The sequence below is a fragment of the Ammodytes marinus genome (genome assembly GCF_949987685.1).
Source record: "Ammodytes marinus genome assembly, chromosome: 7".
Classification (NCBI taxonomy): domain Eukaryota; kingdom Metazoa; phylum Chordata; class Actinopteri; order Uranoscopiformes; family Ammodytidae; genus Ammodytes; species Ammodytes marinus.
The window spans coordinates 28,146,184-28,167,412 of record NC_137211.1 but is presented as its reverse complement, the minus strand read 5'-3'; the positions used below and the strand labels follow the sequence as shown (position 1 = coordinate 28,167,412).

Below are 21,229 nucleotides of genomic sequence, written 5' to 3'. Positions count from 1 at the left end.
GCTGCTTGGGTCCAAAAAAGAGGATATTGTGCGCCGAAGAAGTGGAGGGGGGGAGGGAGGGAGGGGTAGGTCTGCTGCTGCTAAGCTCTAGTTCCCCCTTTTTTGTGCCAATGTGTATATAGAGAATATTTCCATAGAGGCTCGAGAGCGAAAGGTGTTAAAGTGTTTTGAAGTAGAATCGAAGATAACAGTGACAAGAAATTTTTTTTTGTCAAGTCGTGGCGTATAGTTCCTTCCTTCCTGTCAGTTGACTGTCTACAGAGGACTGAGCAGTGTGAACGTATACACTGGGAACTTGCTGACACATAAAACCTACTTCTGTTGTCATCTTAAGGCAAAGCTTACCATGTGTAGGTAGATAAATGCAGCTCAGACCCCGTTTCCACTACAGATATTACCTATACATACTTGGTTGTTGATAAGCCAGGCTCTGTAATGCTCTCTGTCTACTGGTGGAGAAGAAGCAATGTGGATTAAATGTCCCATTGGGAAAGATATGACCATGCCCGCCAGTGTTTACTGTACATGCACAGAGCTTGAATATGGAAAGGCCAGTGAGATAATTATGAGTTATGAGAGGCAGCGGTAAAAGAGGGCTGCAGTCAAAACAACAAGCCACAACAACAACAACACTGTAGACTGTACTGGAGCTTATAGTGTTGATCTTCCTGGGGAGAATGACAGTAAGACAGTGGGAGGGTTTTACATACTGTATGACACAGTGTCTGAGTGTTTCTGGCTTTCCACAGGGCAGGAGCTCTTGTTTCCGTAAAGTGTTGACGCACAGTTGATGTACAGTAAGTATGACTGATGGATATGTTTTCCATTCAGCCACAGTTGTTGATTTGGGCTTTGATTACAGTAAACAAGTCTACTATTATTAGAAGAAAAATATGTTTTTTAGGCCAGACACAGCTGGCGAAAAACATTGTTTATTGAAGCACTAGTCAAATTTGAGTCAGAAATGTACATTTAGATGTTTTTTATGACTGAACCTTGTCTATTTGGGTCTGTATATGTCTCCCATACAACCATATGTAGCGGCCATTCTCTCAAAATTAGTTCAATTTGTATATTTATTCGAACATTTGTGAAAAAGTTGTAATAAAGTATTGTTTTAATGAAACGTAATCAACTTGCAAAGTGTCATGATGATATCTATCAATTAAAAATATTAGCCTTCAATTGAGATTAAACTTGGCGCCCATATATTCCTTACAAACCAACCTTAAAATTAACCCATTCATCATTATTCAAGTGATAAATTAAGTCTTTATTGTCACATCAAACTTTTATTAGCTTTTCTCTTGAGTTCTTCATGACAACTAAACAGCACCCGAGAGTCCAAAGTGTAGCTCTTTTACAGTATTTAGACCAAGCCCTACAGTATTTAGACCAAGCCCTTCAGATCCCAGCGGTTTACAGGTGGTGTGTCACAGTTTCTCTTTTCCTCTGGTAAACTCAGCCCTTTGTGTGCTCTCCTCCTTCACCCTTGTTCCCACACACAGGGGGGCCATGGGGCGGAGCAGGGCCCAGTGTCTCTAGGGGGCCACGGGCTTCAGGGGTCCCTTCACTCAGAGCAGGGGAAGACAGCGATGCCACCATCTTGGTCCTACGTTGAGTCTTAGAGTGCTTGGCGTCAACCGCGGCCTTCAAACGACGGCAATGCAAAGTGAACGGGCTGGGCTTGAGTTCCACCAGTCTAGGCCCGGGGGTCTTACTCCTCATGGCCTGCACACTGCTGCTGTTCTGTGAAGGTCCCTGCACTGATGGAGAGGAAGCCCCGTTGGAGGAAGTGGGACGTTTGCCAGACCTTGAACTAGCCCTCCTCTCCCCGCTCACTGAGACATTATCAGGGGATGCTAGGGGCACCGTCAGGCCCCCACTGGCTGAGATACACCTTCTGGGTTCAGGCCTTTGTGTCTTTTTGCTGCTTTTCTGGTTGAATTCACTGTTAGAGTTGACCTTGCTGGAGGCCTGCACTGAGTCAGGGTGAAGATCTCCGTTGTACAGCAGCTCAAAGTCCCTCTGGTTGGCCAAAGGAAGGCTGCTCCGCCCCACACGACACTTGTTGAAGATCTCCAGAGCTAAATCTATCGAGGAGGGGGGTTATCACACATCAGAACCATTGAGCAAACAAATCAAAAGTGTTTGGGAGTAGTAAACTACATGTAATCAAAGTAGTATTTTAACTACATTCTGTCCTGACTTGCTGGTGGTTCAACATTCTAATATGCATTGGGATTCATGTAGTTGAATTACCTGTGTCATTGTTTGTTTGAAGTTAACTACTGAAACTACAAAAAAAAATTGGGCAATAAAAGGAAAGGAATTATTTTGTATTCATATTTTACAATTGCTTCTCTACGTGAAACCCCATTAACAAACCCTGTCCTTTTTCTTTCTTCTTTTCCAGAAAATAGACAATTCAGATTCAGATTTTTTTTCCAACAGAGACGTTACATCCCTTGTAATTTGGGGATCTTGTGAAAAGAGCAGACGGGACTGTTTAATTTAGGATAGGTTAAGATATCCGGGATATTCACCTTCCAGGTTTGTCACCTCAACTGTAAAAAATATTGGGTTTATTTCTTACAAAGTAGTTTGAACTTAGAAGCTTTAGTTAACCAAACTAGAATACTCCCTAGGGCAGCTTTGCTGTAGTTAAACTTCTTCCAGTGTGAAGTCATTGGTAGTTTGCAAAGCTTTCATAGTAGCTTCCCCCAACACTGCAAGTTAATAAAGTAATAAACTGTATCTGATAAGGGGAACTGTGAGTGTAGTGAAGTGATGTGAGAACACTGGTTCACATGGTCAGCTCACCCAGTGTCTCCACCACAGTGCTGGGTATCACCTCCTTCAAGACGTCACAGTTTGTGTGCAGGGCTGGATTACAGTTCATCTCCAACAGCCACACCTACACACCAACAAAGGCGTGATTAGTCTGACAACAGGCAGCCATTAAACACTTAGTCTAGGTGCTGGGAAAGTTTTGTATGCGCTTCATTTAGCGGAGAATATCTCAACTGTTATAGACTAATATGACCCTAGTGAACAACGTGGGATGTGTGACAAAATCTCTATCCGGGGCGAAAGTCCTGAAAATGACCACAACAGGTTACACTAGTATCACACTAGGTGGTGAATGGGACTTTCTTTTTCCTTTATAGATATCTTCATACTTTTTTACCAGATTAATCTTCATATTAAGAGAAATACTTTTTGTATTACACTTTGTCTAAAAGAATATGCAAATGAGGCAATATCTCATTCAATATGCGTAGCCTATATAAACCCCACACTACATACAGTAGGTTGACTGTTTTTTAGCTATTTTCATTATATATCAAATCAGAATGTTTACACTCTTCTATGACCTTGTAATCATTGTCATTGTGAACATTGTGATATCCTCAGAAAATCTGTAACTTCAAGGGTTTATATGTACGCATATCTAATGAGATATTGGCTAATTTGCATATTTTATAAACATTTTTAGACAAAGTGTAATACAAAAAGTATTTCTCTTAATATGAAGATTAATCTGGTAGAAATGTATGCGGATATCTGTAAATGAAAAAAAAGTCCCATTCACCACGTAGTGTGATACTAGTGTCACCTGTTGTGGTCATTTTCAGGACTTTCGTCCCGGATAGAGATTTTGGCACACATCCCATGTTTTTTTTAATTTTTTTTATTTAATTTTTTTATATCCCATTGAGACCGAAGACTCTTTTGCAAGGGAGACCTGTTTTCCTTTCCCACGTTACCATTCACACACCAATAGCAGGCTAACTATCGACATTCACACGGGGTCATATTAGTCTATACCAGTTGAGATATTCTTTCGCTAAATGAAGTGCATACAAATCATATCCAGGACCTCTACTAAAGGGTTTATATAGGCTACGCATATTGAATGAGATATTGCCTCATTTACATATTTTATTACATTGGTAGACAAAGTGTAATACAAAAAGTATTTATCTTAATATGAAGATTAATCAGGTAGAAATGTATGAAGATATCTATAAAGGAAAACCAAAAGTCCCATTCCCTAGTGTGATACTAGTGTCACCAATTGTGGTCATTTTCAGGACTTTCGCCCCGGATAGAGATTTTGTCACACATCCCACGTTGTTCACTGGGGTCATATTAGTCTATAACAGTTGAGATAATCTTTGCTAAATGAAGTGCATACAAATCGTATCCAGGACCTTCAGGGTTTATATGTAGGCTACGCATATTGAATGAGATATTGCCTCATTTGCATATTTTATTACATTTTTTAGACAAAGTGTAATACAAAAAGTATTTCTCTTAATATGAAGATTAATCTGGTAAAAAAGTATGAAGATATCTATAAAGAAAAAAAAGTCCCATTCACCACGTAGTGTGATACTAGTGTAACCTGTTGTGGTCATTTTCAGGACTTTCGCCCCGGATAGAGATTTTGTCACACATCCCACGTTGTTCACTGGGGTCATATTAGTCTATGACAGTTGAGATATTCTCCGCTAAATGAAGCGCATACAAAACTTTCCCAGCACCTTCACTAACCAGGGCCGCCTTTATGCACGGGCTTACCTGGGCTGAAGCCCCAGGGCCTACGAAGATTAGGGGCCTCTCAAAAAAATAATATTTTTTTTTACTGTCTCAATATAGGCCCCTGATCTAAGAAGGCCCCAAATATTGTCATTTAAAACAATAAATTATTGACTGGCTCATGATAGGCCCCTAATCTTCGTATGGGGGGGCGGGCGTACGGAGAACAGGGGCCTATCATGAACCAGTAAAGAAAAAGGAAAAAAAAATCACATTATTTTTTGGCCTATGAAGATCAAGGGGCCTATCATGAGCCAGTACATTTTTGTTATTTTTGTTTAAATAACATTGTTCGGGGCAACGCAGATCAAGGGCCTATATTGAGTTGAGCCATTAAAAGCAAAACGAAGAATTCAAAGAGAGAAGTAGCTTTGGGATAAGGGATTATTTAAAAAAAAATGGAATGCTGAATGACTGGATTTTTTAAACCTTTATATTTTTGTTTCTGCTTCTTGGTATTTCTGTGTCTCCAAATTATTCCAGAAAATAGCTCACATAGGACATAGTTGATTTAGCCTCAGTTTTCTTCTCAAAGTGCACCAGATTGATGCATTTTACTTTAAAAAGGTTCAAATTTTTCTTCCGGGGGGGCATGCCCTCGGACCCCCCTAAAAGGTCCTAGGACCCCACCGCTGTCTCCTCAATAACTTGTGTGTTTGGTTATTAAAAGTCATTAGACCAGGAGGGGGTTATTTACATGTTACCTTAAGTGATTTTGTATTTCATCAATAGAGATATTGTGGTGTAGACAAACATGGCTTTAACGCATCTGTATTGTAAGACCGCCGCCCGGGGGGGCCTACGAAACCTCTCAGCCCCAGGGCCTAGTGGCAGGTAAAGGCAGCCCTGCCACTAACTGACCCTTGATCAGATATACAGCTCAGTCTCACCCACCTTGAAGTCCTCGTCCACCATGAAGTCACAGCCTATCAGGTCAAAGTAGCCCAGTCTGCAGTCTAACTTAGATTTGACTGCAAAGAAACACTGCGTCATGATCTGCTTCATGTGCTTCTGTGGTAGGGAGAGGAAGACACACCAGTCAGTCACTTCTAACTCCCTGGGCGTTTTCATAAGCTGTGTAAAGCTCCTATTGAGTTGACTTTGACATGAAAAAGTGTCCCTTAAGGTGCTCCGGTGGTGTAGTGGATAGAGAGCATACTATATAGGCTCAGTCCTTGTTGCAGTGGTGTACTCTCTGACTTGAACTGTCAAAATAAAAGTTGAACCCCCCCCCCCCCCACGCCTCCCCCCAAAAGAAAAATCTTTGAAAAAAACGTGCCCCTTTCATACAGTAACTCTATTGTTAGGATCAGGGTTTGAGGTTTTATTCTAAAAGGTGCAACCAGTAAGAGAATTAGAATTCTTCAAATATGTACATTCTACTGTGTATTTGTGCTGCGAGGCGTTATTAGGATTTTTTTTTTTTTTAAATCACCAAACTGCACATACGGTAATAACATGATATATCTTCAAACAAGAATGACATCATCCAAGCCTAACCCCAATCTCAATTAGCTGCGAGCACCAAGCCCCATCATAATATGGGTAATTGGTCCCAGAGAGCTATACAACACACATCAGCACTCACAGCGAAGGCTCCCAGCACCCAGTCCCTTGGCAGACCCTTGGCAACCTGAAACCTGTCGTTGACGTAGGTGTTGAACCTCTCCATGGACCACACTGTGTCCTCCTTCTGCTGGCTGTACAGAGGGCTCTTCTTCTGCATGTACTACACACACACAGACAGCAGGGGGACCACAGGCACATGAAGGAGACAGACAGTCAGTGTAAAAGTAACAACCTCTCTGTAAAATAGTGGGGACAGGTATAATGTGAAGATCTCTCCAGTAGTATCATCAATTGTTTTGTCATTTTTTTTATTTGAGGTAAATGGGATTTTACATGGTTACTGTAATATAAGGTCTTAAAAAGGATCAACAGTTAACATGAGCTGGTATGAGAGTACATTAGAATATGTGATGTTGTATGTAGCTGCTGAATAAATGCTTTACAAATCAATGAAATAATCAGAACATTGATATCATTCCTGATCTAAAATGTTCCTACAGCAGTTTCTCCCTCGAAATATTGTAAAGTACCAAAATACAACAAAAATATGCTTGATTTTATACCATGTTGGCACAACTGTTTCAAACCCAGATCACTGTGTTTGAAATTAATAGAATAAAAAGACTTAGATCATACAAGCAGTGTTTGAGGATTAGTTTTTAAATTCAGATAGTTGTTATTCAGCATCTGCAAATAAGAGTAAATGCGTGTCAGGGATTCTGGGGGGTGATTGCTGTCAAAACCACTTTTTCTTCTCATTATGATCCACTACCTGTACGTACAGTGTATGCGATGAAAAACAAAAACCCAGTGTTACAGTAAATAGCAATGGATCTGTACACGGGCATGTTACTGGCTATGGTGGGCCTTCTTTCTTTATACACCCTTTGTTTAAATACCAATTTACAGAGCCTAAGCTGTGTATTTACCCCAGATATTTAAGGACAGGTAGCAGATCGTGAGGAGATATTCCCTGATCTAGACAAAGTGATTTTAACAACAAGCATTCTCAAGAATCGCTGACTGCACCTTTAAATTAGTTCCACTCCTTTACAGCAATATACCTCTGACTGTCACTGTATACTGTATGTTAATGGATTGCTTGTACCAAGAAATCACGGCCACGTGTTAAGTCTTATGTAGAAGCACCCTTGGCCATGACCCATGTCCTAATCTATTATAAAAGGAAGTATCATGGAGATGTTTATATAGCTGCCTCATTTGAACAGTGACTCAATCTCACATCACCGCAAATCACCTAAAAATCTGTGTGGGAGTCTGTGTGTGTGTGTGTGTGTGTGTGTGTGTGTGTGTGTGTGTGTGTGTGTGTGTGTGTGTGTGTGTGTGTGTGTGTGTGTGTGTGTGTGTGTGTGTGTGTGTGTGTGTGTGTGTGTGTGTGTGTGTGTGTGTGTGTGTGTGTGTGTGTGTGTGTGTGTGTGTGTCCACAGTACTTGGTTGGTGAGGTGGGCAGAGAGGTTGCTGGAGCTGGGGTCATACAGGTCACAGGTCAGTCTCACATATCCGTGACGGAAGAAGACCATGAACGGGGCAGTGGAGGCGATCAGCAGGTAGGAGCGCACGTCAAACTTCTTCCCTCTCAGCAGCAGTGGCCTCTGGATGTAGCTGAGGACAAAACCTTTGCCTTCAAGACCATTTCAACATCTACGTTTCTATGGGAAGTGTCAGTGTCATCATGTCATGTTGTAAATAAGTAGATATAGACAAGTCCGACAGACATACGCCATGACAATAATGTCTTAAAGGTCACATATTTTGATAATTTTCAGGTTCAAAATTGTAATTTGGGTTTCTACTAGAAAATGTTTTCATGGTGTAGTGTCCAAAAAAACATTATATTTATCTCACATTTCGATTGCTAAATCTCCTCTTTTCAGCCTCTGTCTGAAATGCTCCGTTTTAAAGCCTGTCTCTTTAAGCCCTAGCTTGAAAAAGCCCAGTCTGCTCTGATTGACCCTGAATCTAACTGCCGGTTTGAATCTAACTGCCATGTAGATTCAGGGTTATCTAGGGGTGTGCTTATCAAAGGTGGTTGAACACAGGTTTCAGAGAGGTGGAGATGGAGTTCAAGAGGTGACCTTTAATAGTCTTTTATGCGTAGACATTATAAATGTAACAGATTTCTTCTTTTTCTAAAAACCCCATCATTGTGTATGTTGACCCACTGTTGGACGATGCGGGCCTGGGGCTGGCGGTGGTGGTGTATCATGCCGTTGGCCTGCCTGTCCTCCATGCGCTGTAGCTTTAGTCTGAATGCAGCTACCTCCTCCTGGCCCTTCAGCAGAAAGATCCCTTTGCCCTGGTTCATGCCCGTGGGCTTACAGATCCACATGGGCCTCTCCTTGTTGCTCACACCTGCCAGTCAAGTTACATGCAGGTAAATCAACACACTTGAAATTCACTAAACTCAATGAAATACATTCTCCCGAGCTGTGTGTGTTCCGTGGTTACACACTGTTTCTTCAATGTGTTCAGTTTGTTCAGTATTTCTTTATTCTGTGAGGGCTGTGTCTAGAATGACTCCATGTTTGCTATTCAGAACCATGTGCACTTTCCACCACTTGATTTAAGTGTTTCAAGTGTGAAAAATGTGCCCTTAAAAATTCCCACAAGGCAACACGTTACCTTTGATAGATGTGTAAATGAACATGCATATGCTACTTTATCTAGTTAGTAGAGAAGTAGTAGAGTAGTAGAGTTATTTTACATTTTTACCATAGCTTACTAAAAATTATCCTAAAATGTAACACTCTGACAGGGGCTAGTCTACCTTCTATTGGGTACTTTAGCCTTTTCAGAAGAGCTCAGTGACTTTTATTTGTAATGGAGTATGCTCACTTTGAGATATTGCAAATTTTACAAAGGCACAATGCTAACTCCACCAGTGACTGACATTGTGTGTTTTAACTGTCATGATGATGCAAAAGAATGGTCTGTTATAGGTGCCCTAAATCTCCTTTTAAACAGTGAATGGGGGAGACTGTTCTCTCTTGTCTTCTTTTCCCCAGATGTGTCCGTTACCCAGAGATCCAAAGCAGCTGTCTCTTTCTTTTCTCCTGTTGACTCAATGATAACCATGTTTGTCATGGCCTGTGTGCACCACCTATCATAACCAAATGCATCTGTTTTACTATGCAAACCAGAGGCTGGTTTTAATCTCTAGTCCTCGAAATGAAGACAAATATATTTTTCCTCTTCAATATTAAATGAGTTTCATTGGCCTGTGCATGCAGATCCTGTTGAGCATTTTTATTTTCTTGTGTTTGCGTCTCAGCCCTGCCCTCTGCTGACTCATCTCTATGGCAACAGCATGTTCCCCTGGTGATTTTATCAGGGCCTTCTGGGAGGTGAAGTGCATTACTTTCCAACATCCTCAACCTCCTGATAAAACAACAACCGCCGAGGCAACTGTCGTTTTAACACACTGCCCAAGCACAAACTATTCTGTTTCTGGTGAACGTTGATGCATGACAGGTCAGGTCAGGCATCATGCTAACTGAACACAAATCCAGTTCAACCAGTGGTGTGGTGCTGCATCAGGACACTAATGTCTTAGACGTTAGTGAGTGTGGTTTACCCTCCTGCTGGGCAAAGAAAGCCTCCCTCTCTTCCCTCACGTCCATACGGAAGGTGGTGGGAATAAACTCCTCCATTTTCAGCCTCCTGTGAAGTACAACGCAACCAGGTGGATTCCTAAAATAAAGGTTATTGCAGAGACATAAAAAGGTAACACCGTGTGTCAACCACATATTCACACAGTGCTCAAAGGATCATACCTGAGTATTTACACCTTTTCTGGTAACACTTTACAATATGGGTACATTAATTAATTGTTAGCTAATGCTAAGTTAATACTAAATGAGCATTTACTAAGCCATAACTAACCCTGATAACTGCTTATTAAGCATGAACTAAGCAACTGTTAATCCACATAGGTATTTTGCTTACATATCTTTCATTTCAATCATTTTATGAGAACCTTCTTTAGTTGTTCTAATCCATTCCAGTGATCACTGTGTTTGCTGATAATGTTTGAACAGCGACGTTGTCATTGTGCGGTGAGACTTCTGAGCACAGGGTGTTTTCATATCCCGGACATAATGTTCAACATGATGCATTGACTAACACAAGTTTGACATATGTCTGAAAATTGATTTTTCCAAATGAACAGAATCTGCCTGTAGGAAAAACACATTGAGAGACTTAGGGTGTATTCACACATGCCGTGTTTAGTTCGGTTGAAACGAACTCAGATGCACTTCTGCCTTCGGTGCGCATCTTTCAGGCAGGTGTGAATACAGCAATCGCACTCGGGTGCGGACCAAACAAACGCTCCGAGACCCAGCTGAAGAGGTAGTCTCGATGCGTTTCCAAACGCACTCTGCTGCAGTTCGTTTGTGGTGTGAATTCGTTCGGACTCGATCCGACCCAAATGCAGGAGGCACTGTGCCTTTTCTTTCTTTTCTTTTTTAATAAATAGCCGTCAGCTTCACATTATGGGAAAGTGTTGTTGTCGCCATTGTTAGGAAGATTAGTTGTGGTTTGACCGGGAGCCCAGAACAATATAAATGCTGAATGTGTTCAGCGATCAGCGATCAGATGAAGGAGAGGGGAGCGTCTCTCGCACAGTGCCAACAGGTTCACGCTGCGCAAGAAGTGTGTGTTTTTATTTTGCTTCCCATGTACGGGACCGTCAATACTATCCCCGTGTCAGTTTGGAGCTGAACTGCGCCGACCCAGCTGATACACAGCTTAATCAGCTGAGTGTCAGCTTGAGCCTATTCTTCTCGCGTGACGCGCATCCAGCACCACAAATACAGTAAAAATGATGTTTCACATCGTAGGCTACAAGCCACATAACGTGGCATTGACATAAGGCTACACATTATGACCATATGAAACAACAATAATTTGATGTTTTTCCTCTTTATTTATAGGTTAGATGTAGGCCCTTTTATTATTTTTAGCCCCATATTATATCAATGATATATATTTCGCAGTTTAAACTTTGTGCTTCCTGTTTCTCTCCACCCCAGAATGTCTGTCCAATGAATGAATGACCTCAGATCACGTGTGGTTTTGCTTCGTAATGCTGGTTCACTTGCAAAAGGGGCAATATGAAAGTGGACCACACCAAACAAAAAAAATCAAAACTCTATTTGGTCTGGACCAAAGCAAGTGCACTAGCGGACTTTCCCAGTGTGAATACACCCTTAGAGCTGAGAAGCATTTGGGAAATTTCCAGAAGGCCTGTGTCAAGTATGTTGGATTTCTTCTAAATGGGCTTTAAAAAAAAAGTAGAACTACCGGTTTGTCCATTATATCAGATATCTTCAACATGAAGAAAACAGTTTCAGCCTTAGTATTCTCAAAACCATTTTCAGATTTTGGCATGACATTCAAACATTCACTCATTCGTAGTGAAATCATATCATTCATGGCCAAAACCTATGCATGTTAATCCCTTACAGTGAAATGTAATATATGAAATATGATACATTTTGTTATGTAAAAGGATTGTTTTAATATTTAAGACTTCTCTCAAACAGACATTAGTTAGTTAAACATATCAGGTTGTAAAGGGTTTTAATTGTGTGCATTTACAGTACTATCAATAATTAACCAATGTAATACAGTATCTCTCAATTCTGAGCTTGTGTGCTTCAGATTGGATAGAAGCCTCCTTTCTGATGATGCAATTTGTTCGTGCTTATTAAATAGTATTTCAGGCTAATGTGTCGTTCAGTCATTATTTGCAGAGCCGGGGCCTGTATTGAACCTAGATGACCAAACCAGATGGTTGCTAGGAGATTTCTTGTCACACCAGTACAGAAAATGTGCAGGAAATAGACTGATTTAATGTGAATGCTTTGAATACACACAAACCTGGTCTGGTCTGACTAGAGTAATGAATTAGTGTTAATACATACAGCTGTCTAGCTCACCTCAGTCCTCGGCCGTGGTTGACTTTGCTGCTGACGCGCTCGTACTCTCGCAGGCTGCAGAGGAGGCCGATCTTAGTGGTGAGCACCTTGTTGCTGGGAATCTGGTACACCAGCTGTTCCCCTGAGAACAACACATGGAGGTTTCAACTTTTTTCTTTCTGTGAAGGGAAGGCATTGAAGCTATAAGTGCGTAACTTTTTTCATATAAATGAATGTCGGTTACATTTAAGCCAATCGTCAAACGAGTTGACAGAAAGTTGATCAGCTCCACAAAACTCTCTCTGAATTTCTCAGTAAAGCAGCAATTACAAACTGGTGTCGCCCGCCGACACTAGCGCAGGAGCTCAGAAAAATCTCAAGAAACATTTCCATCGTTGATTCTACTGCTAAGAAAAAACCTGGATGTACAGCAGAAGGAATCAAATCCTTTCGCTATCACCAAAGGCTTACCTCATGTAGATGCGCTGACAGTGTTTTTGTATTTATTTATTTATTTATTGACAAGTTACGAACTATAGCTTTGAATCTTATTTCTAATGCAAACAAAATGAAAGAAATGAAACATCGGTTACTTTTGTCGTATTGTCCTCGGTTGTACTATTTAGCATTTCCCTTTAAGACAGGTAGGCTAGTATTGAGGTAAATATGTACAGTGTAGTCAAATACAGCAGTCAGATCATGCCCCGGGATTAATAGAGTCAATTATTCAACCTTCTCTGAAGTGAGAGTAGGTGGCTGATGATTTGGTCTCACACCACTTGAGTTTGAAATCCTCCCGGTGCTTGTCATTAATCCGCTTCCATCCTCTTCTCTCACAGTAACTGCTCACTCTGAAAAAAGGTTAAAGTCCCAGAGGAAATCACTCACACTTCTGCTTTAACAATCCAGAGGTTGCATGTAAAAGGTTCTACAGCTAACAAAATGTACAGCAAGTCATCACCATTTATATTTCTCTACCTACATTTCAGCCCCGTTGGCTCCTCCAACAAAGTAGAAGGGCCCGGTACAGCGGGGCTCCCTGTCGCTGTCTGGGTAGAAGCAGGTGGGTGAGCTCCTGGGGAAGGACCTCCGATGGGGTCGCTCCACTGAGATGCTTCCTGATCGATTTACAAACATAAACACGCTGAAATCATTCAACCACACAGTCTCTCACAAGTTCACAAACACATAAGCTCCAGCACAAGTGTGTGTTAACTGTGCACTTGAACTGATGCACAGTTAAAGATAGCACGAATGACAGCAGGCACTGGACAATAGTACCCTTTTGTTTTACAGTGTAACTTTTAAAATGTGCAACATTGTATTACGTAAAGGTTTTTGTTGATTCTAGTGCCCCCTTTGGACAAAAGCAGTAATGTTTTTACGTTGCTGTCATAAAGATCTATGCTAGCGCTGGCCGGTGGCGCATGCATTTGTTTAGGAAGCAAGTGAAAGAGACGGCAGAAGGCACCGCAATGAGGTGATGTATTATATGTAACTATGTCAGACTAATAATAGGAATATGACGATAGTGAAGCAAAGTAAAGTTTGATTTAGTACCGTTCAGGAAACAGGATGTTCCGGTCTGCCTGCCGCAAATCATTCTGATAGTTCCAGGGAAAAATCAGACCTGAGCAAAGCCATTATTAATAACTGTATAAAAATAGCATTCTTTAGCAGGGTGATTGATTGGTGGAATTATCTAATTCATGATGAGCAACAAAACGCTCATGGATATTTTGCAGTTCATCACTGTTTAGCAGTGAGACTTTCACGTTGAAGCTCAGCGGCACTTCATCTTTCTGATAAATCATGTGAAATGTGCTAGGAGGTAAGTGTCAGCCTTGTTTGCTGTTTAATGTCATTCGTGATCATCAGAGGTAAAAATGAAACTGTTTCCAAACATCTAAAAGTTCCTTGTCCCTCCACACACCTGAGCCCTTATCTCTTCTATCCTGGATGGCGGTCACGTGGGGAAGCCTCTCTCTCTTTTCCCCAGCCTGCATCTCTTGGGTTTGGATCTGCTCTGGTCCACCTTCTGATGTCATGTCCTGCTTGATGTCACTACGGTCAGGTAATACAGGCTGTTCCCCTCCGGACTCCTCCTGCTTTACGGGAACCTTCACTTCCTCCTTCTCCTCTGCTTCCCCTTGTACAGTGTCGTGTCCCTGGCCCTGGCTGCAGGGCTGCACCCACTCAGATGACATGTCCTCAATCTGGTGCAGACAATGGCTGATGGCTAGAAACGCTGCAACAGGTGGATCCCTGTGGCACTGCTGTCAGAAAATACAGTTTTTTTCCCCCCTTATATTGTTATATCGAGTCAGAGCACACTGAATATTGCTTTATGACTTTGAATATCTCAACATTACAAAATCATTTCTCAAAAGAAATTCTACTTTGGTACAGAAATACAAGCCACTTGAGGAACAGTCTTGATGAGTGATAGTGGGCCATACAGTACCTGGTCCTACTTGTGTTGCATTTTAATAATTTTGCAAAGACCTTAACTATCCATTCATCACCATCATCATGTCAAAACGAATAACATAATCAACGTCCTCAGCTTGTGTTTCGTATTTTGGGCTGATTTGCAAATGTTAGAATGCTGTTCTACATGCTAAAGAGCAGCCTTTAAAGACTTCCAGGATACTCCAAGGATGATGAGTAGGTTCAGACTTTTTATATCACCATCAATATTGCACTTGGATATTTTGTTTGTTAAGTTGCCAGTCCCACGATCAGAACATTTGACACATTTACAATAGCATTGTTGTTTGCTGTTTCAGCCTCTAGGAGCTGCTAGCCCCTGTTTGCAGCTTTACACTTGTAGCCTTGTATGCCTTTGCCTGTATAGTTCAAATGTAATACAACATTTGGCAAACCTGAGAAATTTACAAAAAAAATGCATTATGTGAAGAAGTTCAAGCCATCTTGAAATAAGCATGGTATCTTGTTACAGATGACAGGAGCTGAACTATGACCTAACTGTGGCTATTTTTAGAAGCAGAAGTTTTTTTTTTTTACCTGCAACTCCGGCGTTACACACATGGGCAGCCAGACTCCATGGAAACCTACTCAGTATGTATCCCTCTTGAGCCCTGAGGTGAGCTCAACCTTGTAGTAGTCCAACTGCAAGGTCCAGACAAACAGCAAAACTCACAGACAAGGAGAGAGTGGTCAGAGGTGAAATCACATGGTCTGCCAGCGGTTTAGCCCTCTGAAATCAGCCATGGCCCTCTGTCACACTGCAAAGGAAGCAAAGCCCACTAGACCAAAGTAAACATTCACCGGTTACTCTGGTAATGGGACCCCTAGCAACCGTTGCCTCTTGTGGATGGATTCTTACAACAACAGCATGTCCAAACAAACCAACAACTAGCTACTCAAGATTATATATCCCACACTCACCCCACCTCTAAAGCTTAACCTCATTCAATATTTATTGCCTCTAAGCCTCTGTTGTGAGAACCCATATGGTAACATTGGAGCTGGGTGTCAATCAAAATGGCTTTGCCAGTTTTAGGGTATTATATCCAGACACAATGGGTAAAATAATATAGTCAGGCTTTGTGACATTCGTTTTGCAAAAAGGGAAAGAATCAGTACACAGGACATGTTTTTAATGTAGATGTATTTGTATACAAACACCCTGCATTTTATACTGATATTTAGTTTTCTTATGCTGGAATAAAGCTTCATTTTAGATCATTTAATATACTGTAGATAACATAGTCATAACATTCATCTTTGAATGGCTATATATCTATGCCAACTAGTTATAGTTATGTCCTGTCATTTTTTAAAGTGTAGAAGGGGATAAAGTAATCCATTATTAAAACACTTTTAAATACAAAATAACTCGAGCTGTGACAAAATCTCTCAACACAAATAACATCAATTTACTCTAACATTAGATCATTCAGTTGAGTCATTCTCGGAGTCATTTGTATTCATACCAGACATTATCATTAATCATACTGTCTAGTGCCAAATCCAGAGCCAGGTATGCGGTTGAGCATACCTGCCACGTAGCATTTGTCTGCTGCTTGCATGGCAAATCCACTTATCACCTCTCTGTCTCAGTGATTTGACTGAGGAGGAAACACCCAGGCCCAGCCTACAGTTTGCAATTATGCATAATCTCCTCTCTTCCTCCCAACTGTCTGATAATTGACAGGGGCGGCTGCCTGTTAGACCCAGCATCCATGCAACCGTATAATTACACATATAGATCGAGTAGGTAGGGTAACAAGGGGCACGCACCAATGGGGTTTGAGATCACACTTATGTCTGGCCGAGTGTATTTAGCTTCTTTATTTATATATGTTTTACCTCTGTGCTGTACGTCCAGGTTTTTTCTTAGCAGTAGAATCAACAACTGAAACATTTCTTGGGCGCTTCTTCAGCTCCTGTGCCAGTGTTGAGGGGAGGGGGGGGGGGGGGGGGGCGATATCAGTTTTCAAACGCTGCCACACTGAGAAATACAGGGATATAGTTGTGGAGCTTGTTGTGTAAACTCATTTATGAATGGCTTTTTCAACTCATAATGAAAAAGTTACACAATATAGCTTTTACTGGCATGAAGGCCACATAAGTACATGCTTCAAGTCAGATTTGATGTGACTCAAAGTCCAAAGAGTCTAACCGAATGGGATGACAGGTTCCCAAAATATGTCCAATAAAGCAGCTGTGACTTTGGCCTTAAGTCTGTTCTTTTAGTGATGTGTACTTTAACATTCCCCAATAAACGACAAAGTTAACATTTCCTCCCTGGGTCAAGTCAAAGAAATACACACCCCGTAGTATGTGTTGTCACACCACTACATTGACAGGAATGGAAGACATATTACCAGACAGTATTGTCAGTTCAGTTATTTACACACACACACACACACACACACATGGCTGTAAATTACCCATAAGGTGTGAGTCGACAGGTGTCACAAAAAGCCAGTGATAAGAGAGACCTGTTTGGCAATGATGCAAGTCCAGCCACATCACCCCCAGTTATTAGAAGCGGGGCCTACTATATTCCTGTTTAACCAAAGCTTTGTGTGGAGCCAGTGTCAGCCACACCTTGATAAAGAGCCGCCATCTGATAGACACACTGTGCAAAGTGCTGTGTAGGTGGACAAAGAGAACGGGCTTGTTTTACAGCCCTGTCGACCTCACGGTTCACCATCTGCCAAGAGGCTCTGTGTGTTCGTGTGTGTGCGTGTGTGTGTGTGTGTGTGTGTGTGTGTGTGTGTGTGTGTGTGTGTGTGTGTGTGTGTGTGTGTGTGTGTGTGTGTGAGAGAGAGAGAGAGAGAGAATACTGCTTGTGTTTGGTTATCTGTAGTTCTCTTTTTTGTTTAACATGTTTTATGACTCAAATGTTCATTAAAAACTTCCTATTTTGGGTGTGATCTGTACCCGTCAGTCCGACAGTGTTGTGCAATGGGTGACCAGTTCTACCTTTGTATGTAAATGAGGTAGAGCAGATGGTGCTCTTCTTATTCATCCATGGCAGATTCCACTGCTCATGCTAACTAACCCAGTTGTCCTCCTATTAACTCCCAACAAACCACACACATAAAATACACTACATCATTACACCACTTCCTTGGAAAAAGACTGTGGATGAAAAATCATTTACACAACGAGGATGATGTGACCTATTGGAGACACAAAATATAGATTCAGTTTCATGAAAATTAAGAGATGTGTGTGTGTGTGTGTGTGTGTGTGTGTGTGTGTGTGTGTGTGTGTGTGCGTGCGTGTGTGTGTGTGTGTGTGTGTGTGTGTGTGTGTGCGCGCCTGTCTATCTGTCTCGGGGCGGTGACACCTAAAAAGTGTGTGTGTCTTTTGGAGACTCGCCCATTCCCATGTCATCTCAACTGCCTCCTGTACCAGGAAGTGCTCTGCAATTACAGGGATGCAGCCTGCAGCAATGGTGTCCCTACACAACCCATTATTTGGAGGGATTCTCCTTGTCAAGGTGTTATAGTGGAAGGGACGGAGTTAAGTTACGATGTAAAAGAAAGGCTCATCTCAATAGGGTCTCTCCCTCTCCCGCTATTCATCTTTTCATTACAGAATTACAGCGATCAAGGTGAGGGGGGGGCTGCTGGGGTGGGACGGGACATTCTGTTCCCAGGGTCTGTATTCACCCATTCCCACTGATGACGAACGCAAGATGGAAACACTAAGACATCACACTTAACCGAGACGGACATAAACATAGGAAGATGTACATACCATACACACAATTTTGTGCTTTTGCATATTTTTCTATGTACACAAATTGTATAAATATATATATATGTATATACACGTATATGTTGTGTCAATATAGCTTTTATAAAGCATTATGCTAAAAACTACTCTTTATGTTGATTGCCTTTTACTATTAATGCAGCTGTTTGGTTCACAATGAATTCCCCTTCACCCAGTTAGATTTACATGAAGCAGTGTATTTAAGTTTATTTGATAAACATAATGAAAAAATCATTGATATGGCTCTTGAAAAAGACGTTATGTGCTCCATGCAGCTTGTTTTTTCTTTACACTGTCATCATATGGTGATGTACAGTATAGTGGAGAAACATTGCCTCAGTTGCACCCAGCTTAGCCTCTGCGGTTACTCTAAATACAGAGGGACTTTTATGGTGCTTGCGTACAGATGGCAGCCTCCTGGATTAACCTTATTCAGTGTGCTGGTTACACCCTCAAGGGCTATGAAAAAACACAGGAGGAATACCTTTGATTTCGAATTGGAACCTGACTCACTGATATAAAAAAAAACGTAGGAGAGAACATGACAGATGCTCCAGGATTCCAAAGAGCTTAAAATACTCCAACTAAAGAGGAAGTGTTGATGGAATGAGTGCTCACGCCCCTTTAACATTCAGTACTTCAGAAATCAGTCAAGTCAGTCAGGTAAAAATTCATCCGTGCAGTAACTACCCTTCAACTCCCCAGAAACTCATTTATCCCGTAACTACTCTTCGACTCCCCAGTAACTACTACAATTGTGTGTACCTTATTGTAAAGTGTTACCCATACATTTCTGACATGTCTTGACATTGAAGCCGTAAAAACAATTGTCCAAGCAGTGAATTGATTCAACTTTTCTTCAGCGTTGTTGTTTCTCGTTTGTATGCCTAAATATACGTGTGATTGGATTGTTGGGAGCCCCGTTTGCACTTTGAAGTATAATACAGGACAGAGACTTGCTTCCAAATACATCTGTCCTTGACCAAGACATCAGGCCTCAGAAGTTGGAGTTGGCCCAGGGCGCTGACTGTGGACATAAATCTTTACGGACAAATGCTGTGAAAACATGTTGCCACGGTTATGAATCAAATCTAACGTAGGCTATAATCAGTTCCACTCCTCAATGGCTGACTGTCAAAGGAGTTCCCTGCCACAGTGTGACACGGTACGTCAGCACACTGGTGGTAGGTATGTTTGTCGTAGCCATTCAGCGTCCGTTGTGCTTATGCTCCACCCTGGCTTGGTGAACTTAGACGTCCTCACCTCTTCCACAGCAGAGCAGGAATCTGGTCTGACTGCACCCAAGCATGCACAGACCAGCTCAGGAATCCTCTAGTCTACACACTCTCTCTCTCTTAGGAGGCAAGTCAGGAATGTGATTCAGGTGTGACGTCACCAGAGGGAGAGCTAACTCATTACAGTCACCTCCCATTGCTGTGTGGCAGCGTTTTTTTAAATTGTTAGCTTCTTTATTTAACCGGCAAGTTCTAACTTTAGTGTCTTTCTTTTGCTGCAAGGCCCAATGCCTGATAAATGAAATTCTTGAAAGATACAAAAGACTGGAACATTCACAGGGTTCAGACAGGTGGGTCTACTGATCTGTGTTAGTTGTTAAACCAGATATTTTTTGAATTTGTCCATTAAAAATATTTTTTCAGAATTGAATTGAACCTCATGCATGTCACAGTTTGTTTATGGCCAAATGACTAATACTGTACAAATGTTTAACTGTAAAACTCAAAATAGGTCTGCACAGCCTTCCTGCTCCTCCTTTAAATGTGTTGCCCAAATTGGTTTTAGTTATGCATGTGCATACCAATATTAAAAGGCCTGGTCACTGCAGACATTACATAACCTAACATCGTAGGAAAACAACAGGTGTTACTAATACTAGTATTGATTATTTGTATTATATTATTATTCATCTCAACCTTTATATATCTTTCACATTGAAACACCTGTCAACATCAGCGTTCAGAAAAAATATAAGAAAAAGCTACAAACACTGTTATAATGTATCATTTAAATGTATACCACATTATACAGAATCATTGTCAACATTCTGCCAATTCATTCTTATACAGACATGTTTCCAGTGCAAAACAAATGGCGTTTTGTGTCTTTTGCTGCCAGTCATGTCATGACTCCACTCCTCAGTTAATGCTGGAACCAGATCAATGATTCATTCGGCTTGTGTCTGGGTCTGAGGTTTTGATTGTCTATTTGTTTGAGCGCTTGCAGGAAACCGTTTTTAATGAGCCATGAGTCACAGAGTGCAGGACGATATTAAAACAATAGTAAACTAGGAAGGAGGAAGTACACGTTTGAACTTCATCTTTTCAGCCCATTTGTCTGAACACAGGTAACGTTGAATGGCTTACACGCCTGAAAAAGCCTAACAACGCTAATAAGGTAAGCATAAAGAAAGATAGCTGTTTTTTAACTAAACATATCCCATACAGAGCTTGTACAAATAACACAAATCAGAATTTTGGGTATTATATCATATTTCCGGGGTTGACAAACTACTTCTTTGTGAAGAAGCATGAATACATCCCATCTCCCCATCACGGGAGATGAATGAGGCCTGGGGCCCACTATGCTAAACGGCTAAATGGTTTTTGTGTTTGTGTTCCAACTGATAAAATCAGAGCCGCGTTTAACCGGTCAAGTGAACCTCTGAGCTAACAGGACTAATTAAACATTTTGGCCATGCTATCGGCTTTGTGTGTGTGTGTGTGTGTGTGTGTGTGTGTGTGTGTGTGTGTGTGTGTGTGTGTGTGTGTGTGTGTGTGTGTGTGTGTGTGTGTGTGTGTGTGCATGTGAGAGGTGGAGGTAGGGATAAGACCTTGCTA

At 41.4% G+C, this 21,229-nt stretch overlaps 1 protein-coding gene across 1 annotated transcript; it reads right to left on the bottom strand.

Annotated features, from left to right (window-relative positions):
* Window positions 1-1,401: 1,401 nt before the first annotated feature.
* ttll10 (tubulin tyrosine ligase-like family, member 10) lies at window positions 1,402-14,139 on the bottom strand. Its single transcript, XM_080031788.1, has 11 exons — window positions 14,050-14,139; window positions 13,099-13,234; window positions 12,849-12,967; window positions 12,138-12,258; window positions 9,770-9,855; window positions 8,358-8,547; window positions 7,626-7,797; window positions 6,194-6,334; window positions 5,500-5,616; window positions 2,824-2,917; window positions 1,402-2,093 (listed from the first exon to the last, which is right to left on the bottom strand). The coding sequence occupies exons 1-11, from the start codon at window positions 14,120-14,122 to the stop codon at window positions 1,462-1,464; spliced, it is 1,881 nt and encodes a 626-aa protein (XP_079887914.1). The 5' UTR covers window positions 14,123-14,139; the 3' UTR covers window positions 1,402-1,461.
* Window positions 14,140-21,229: the final 7,090 nt, after the last annotated feature.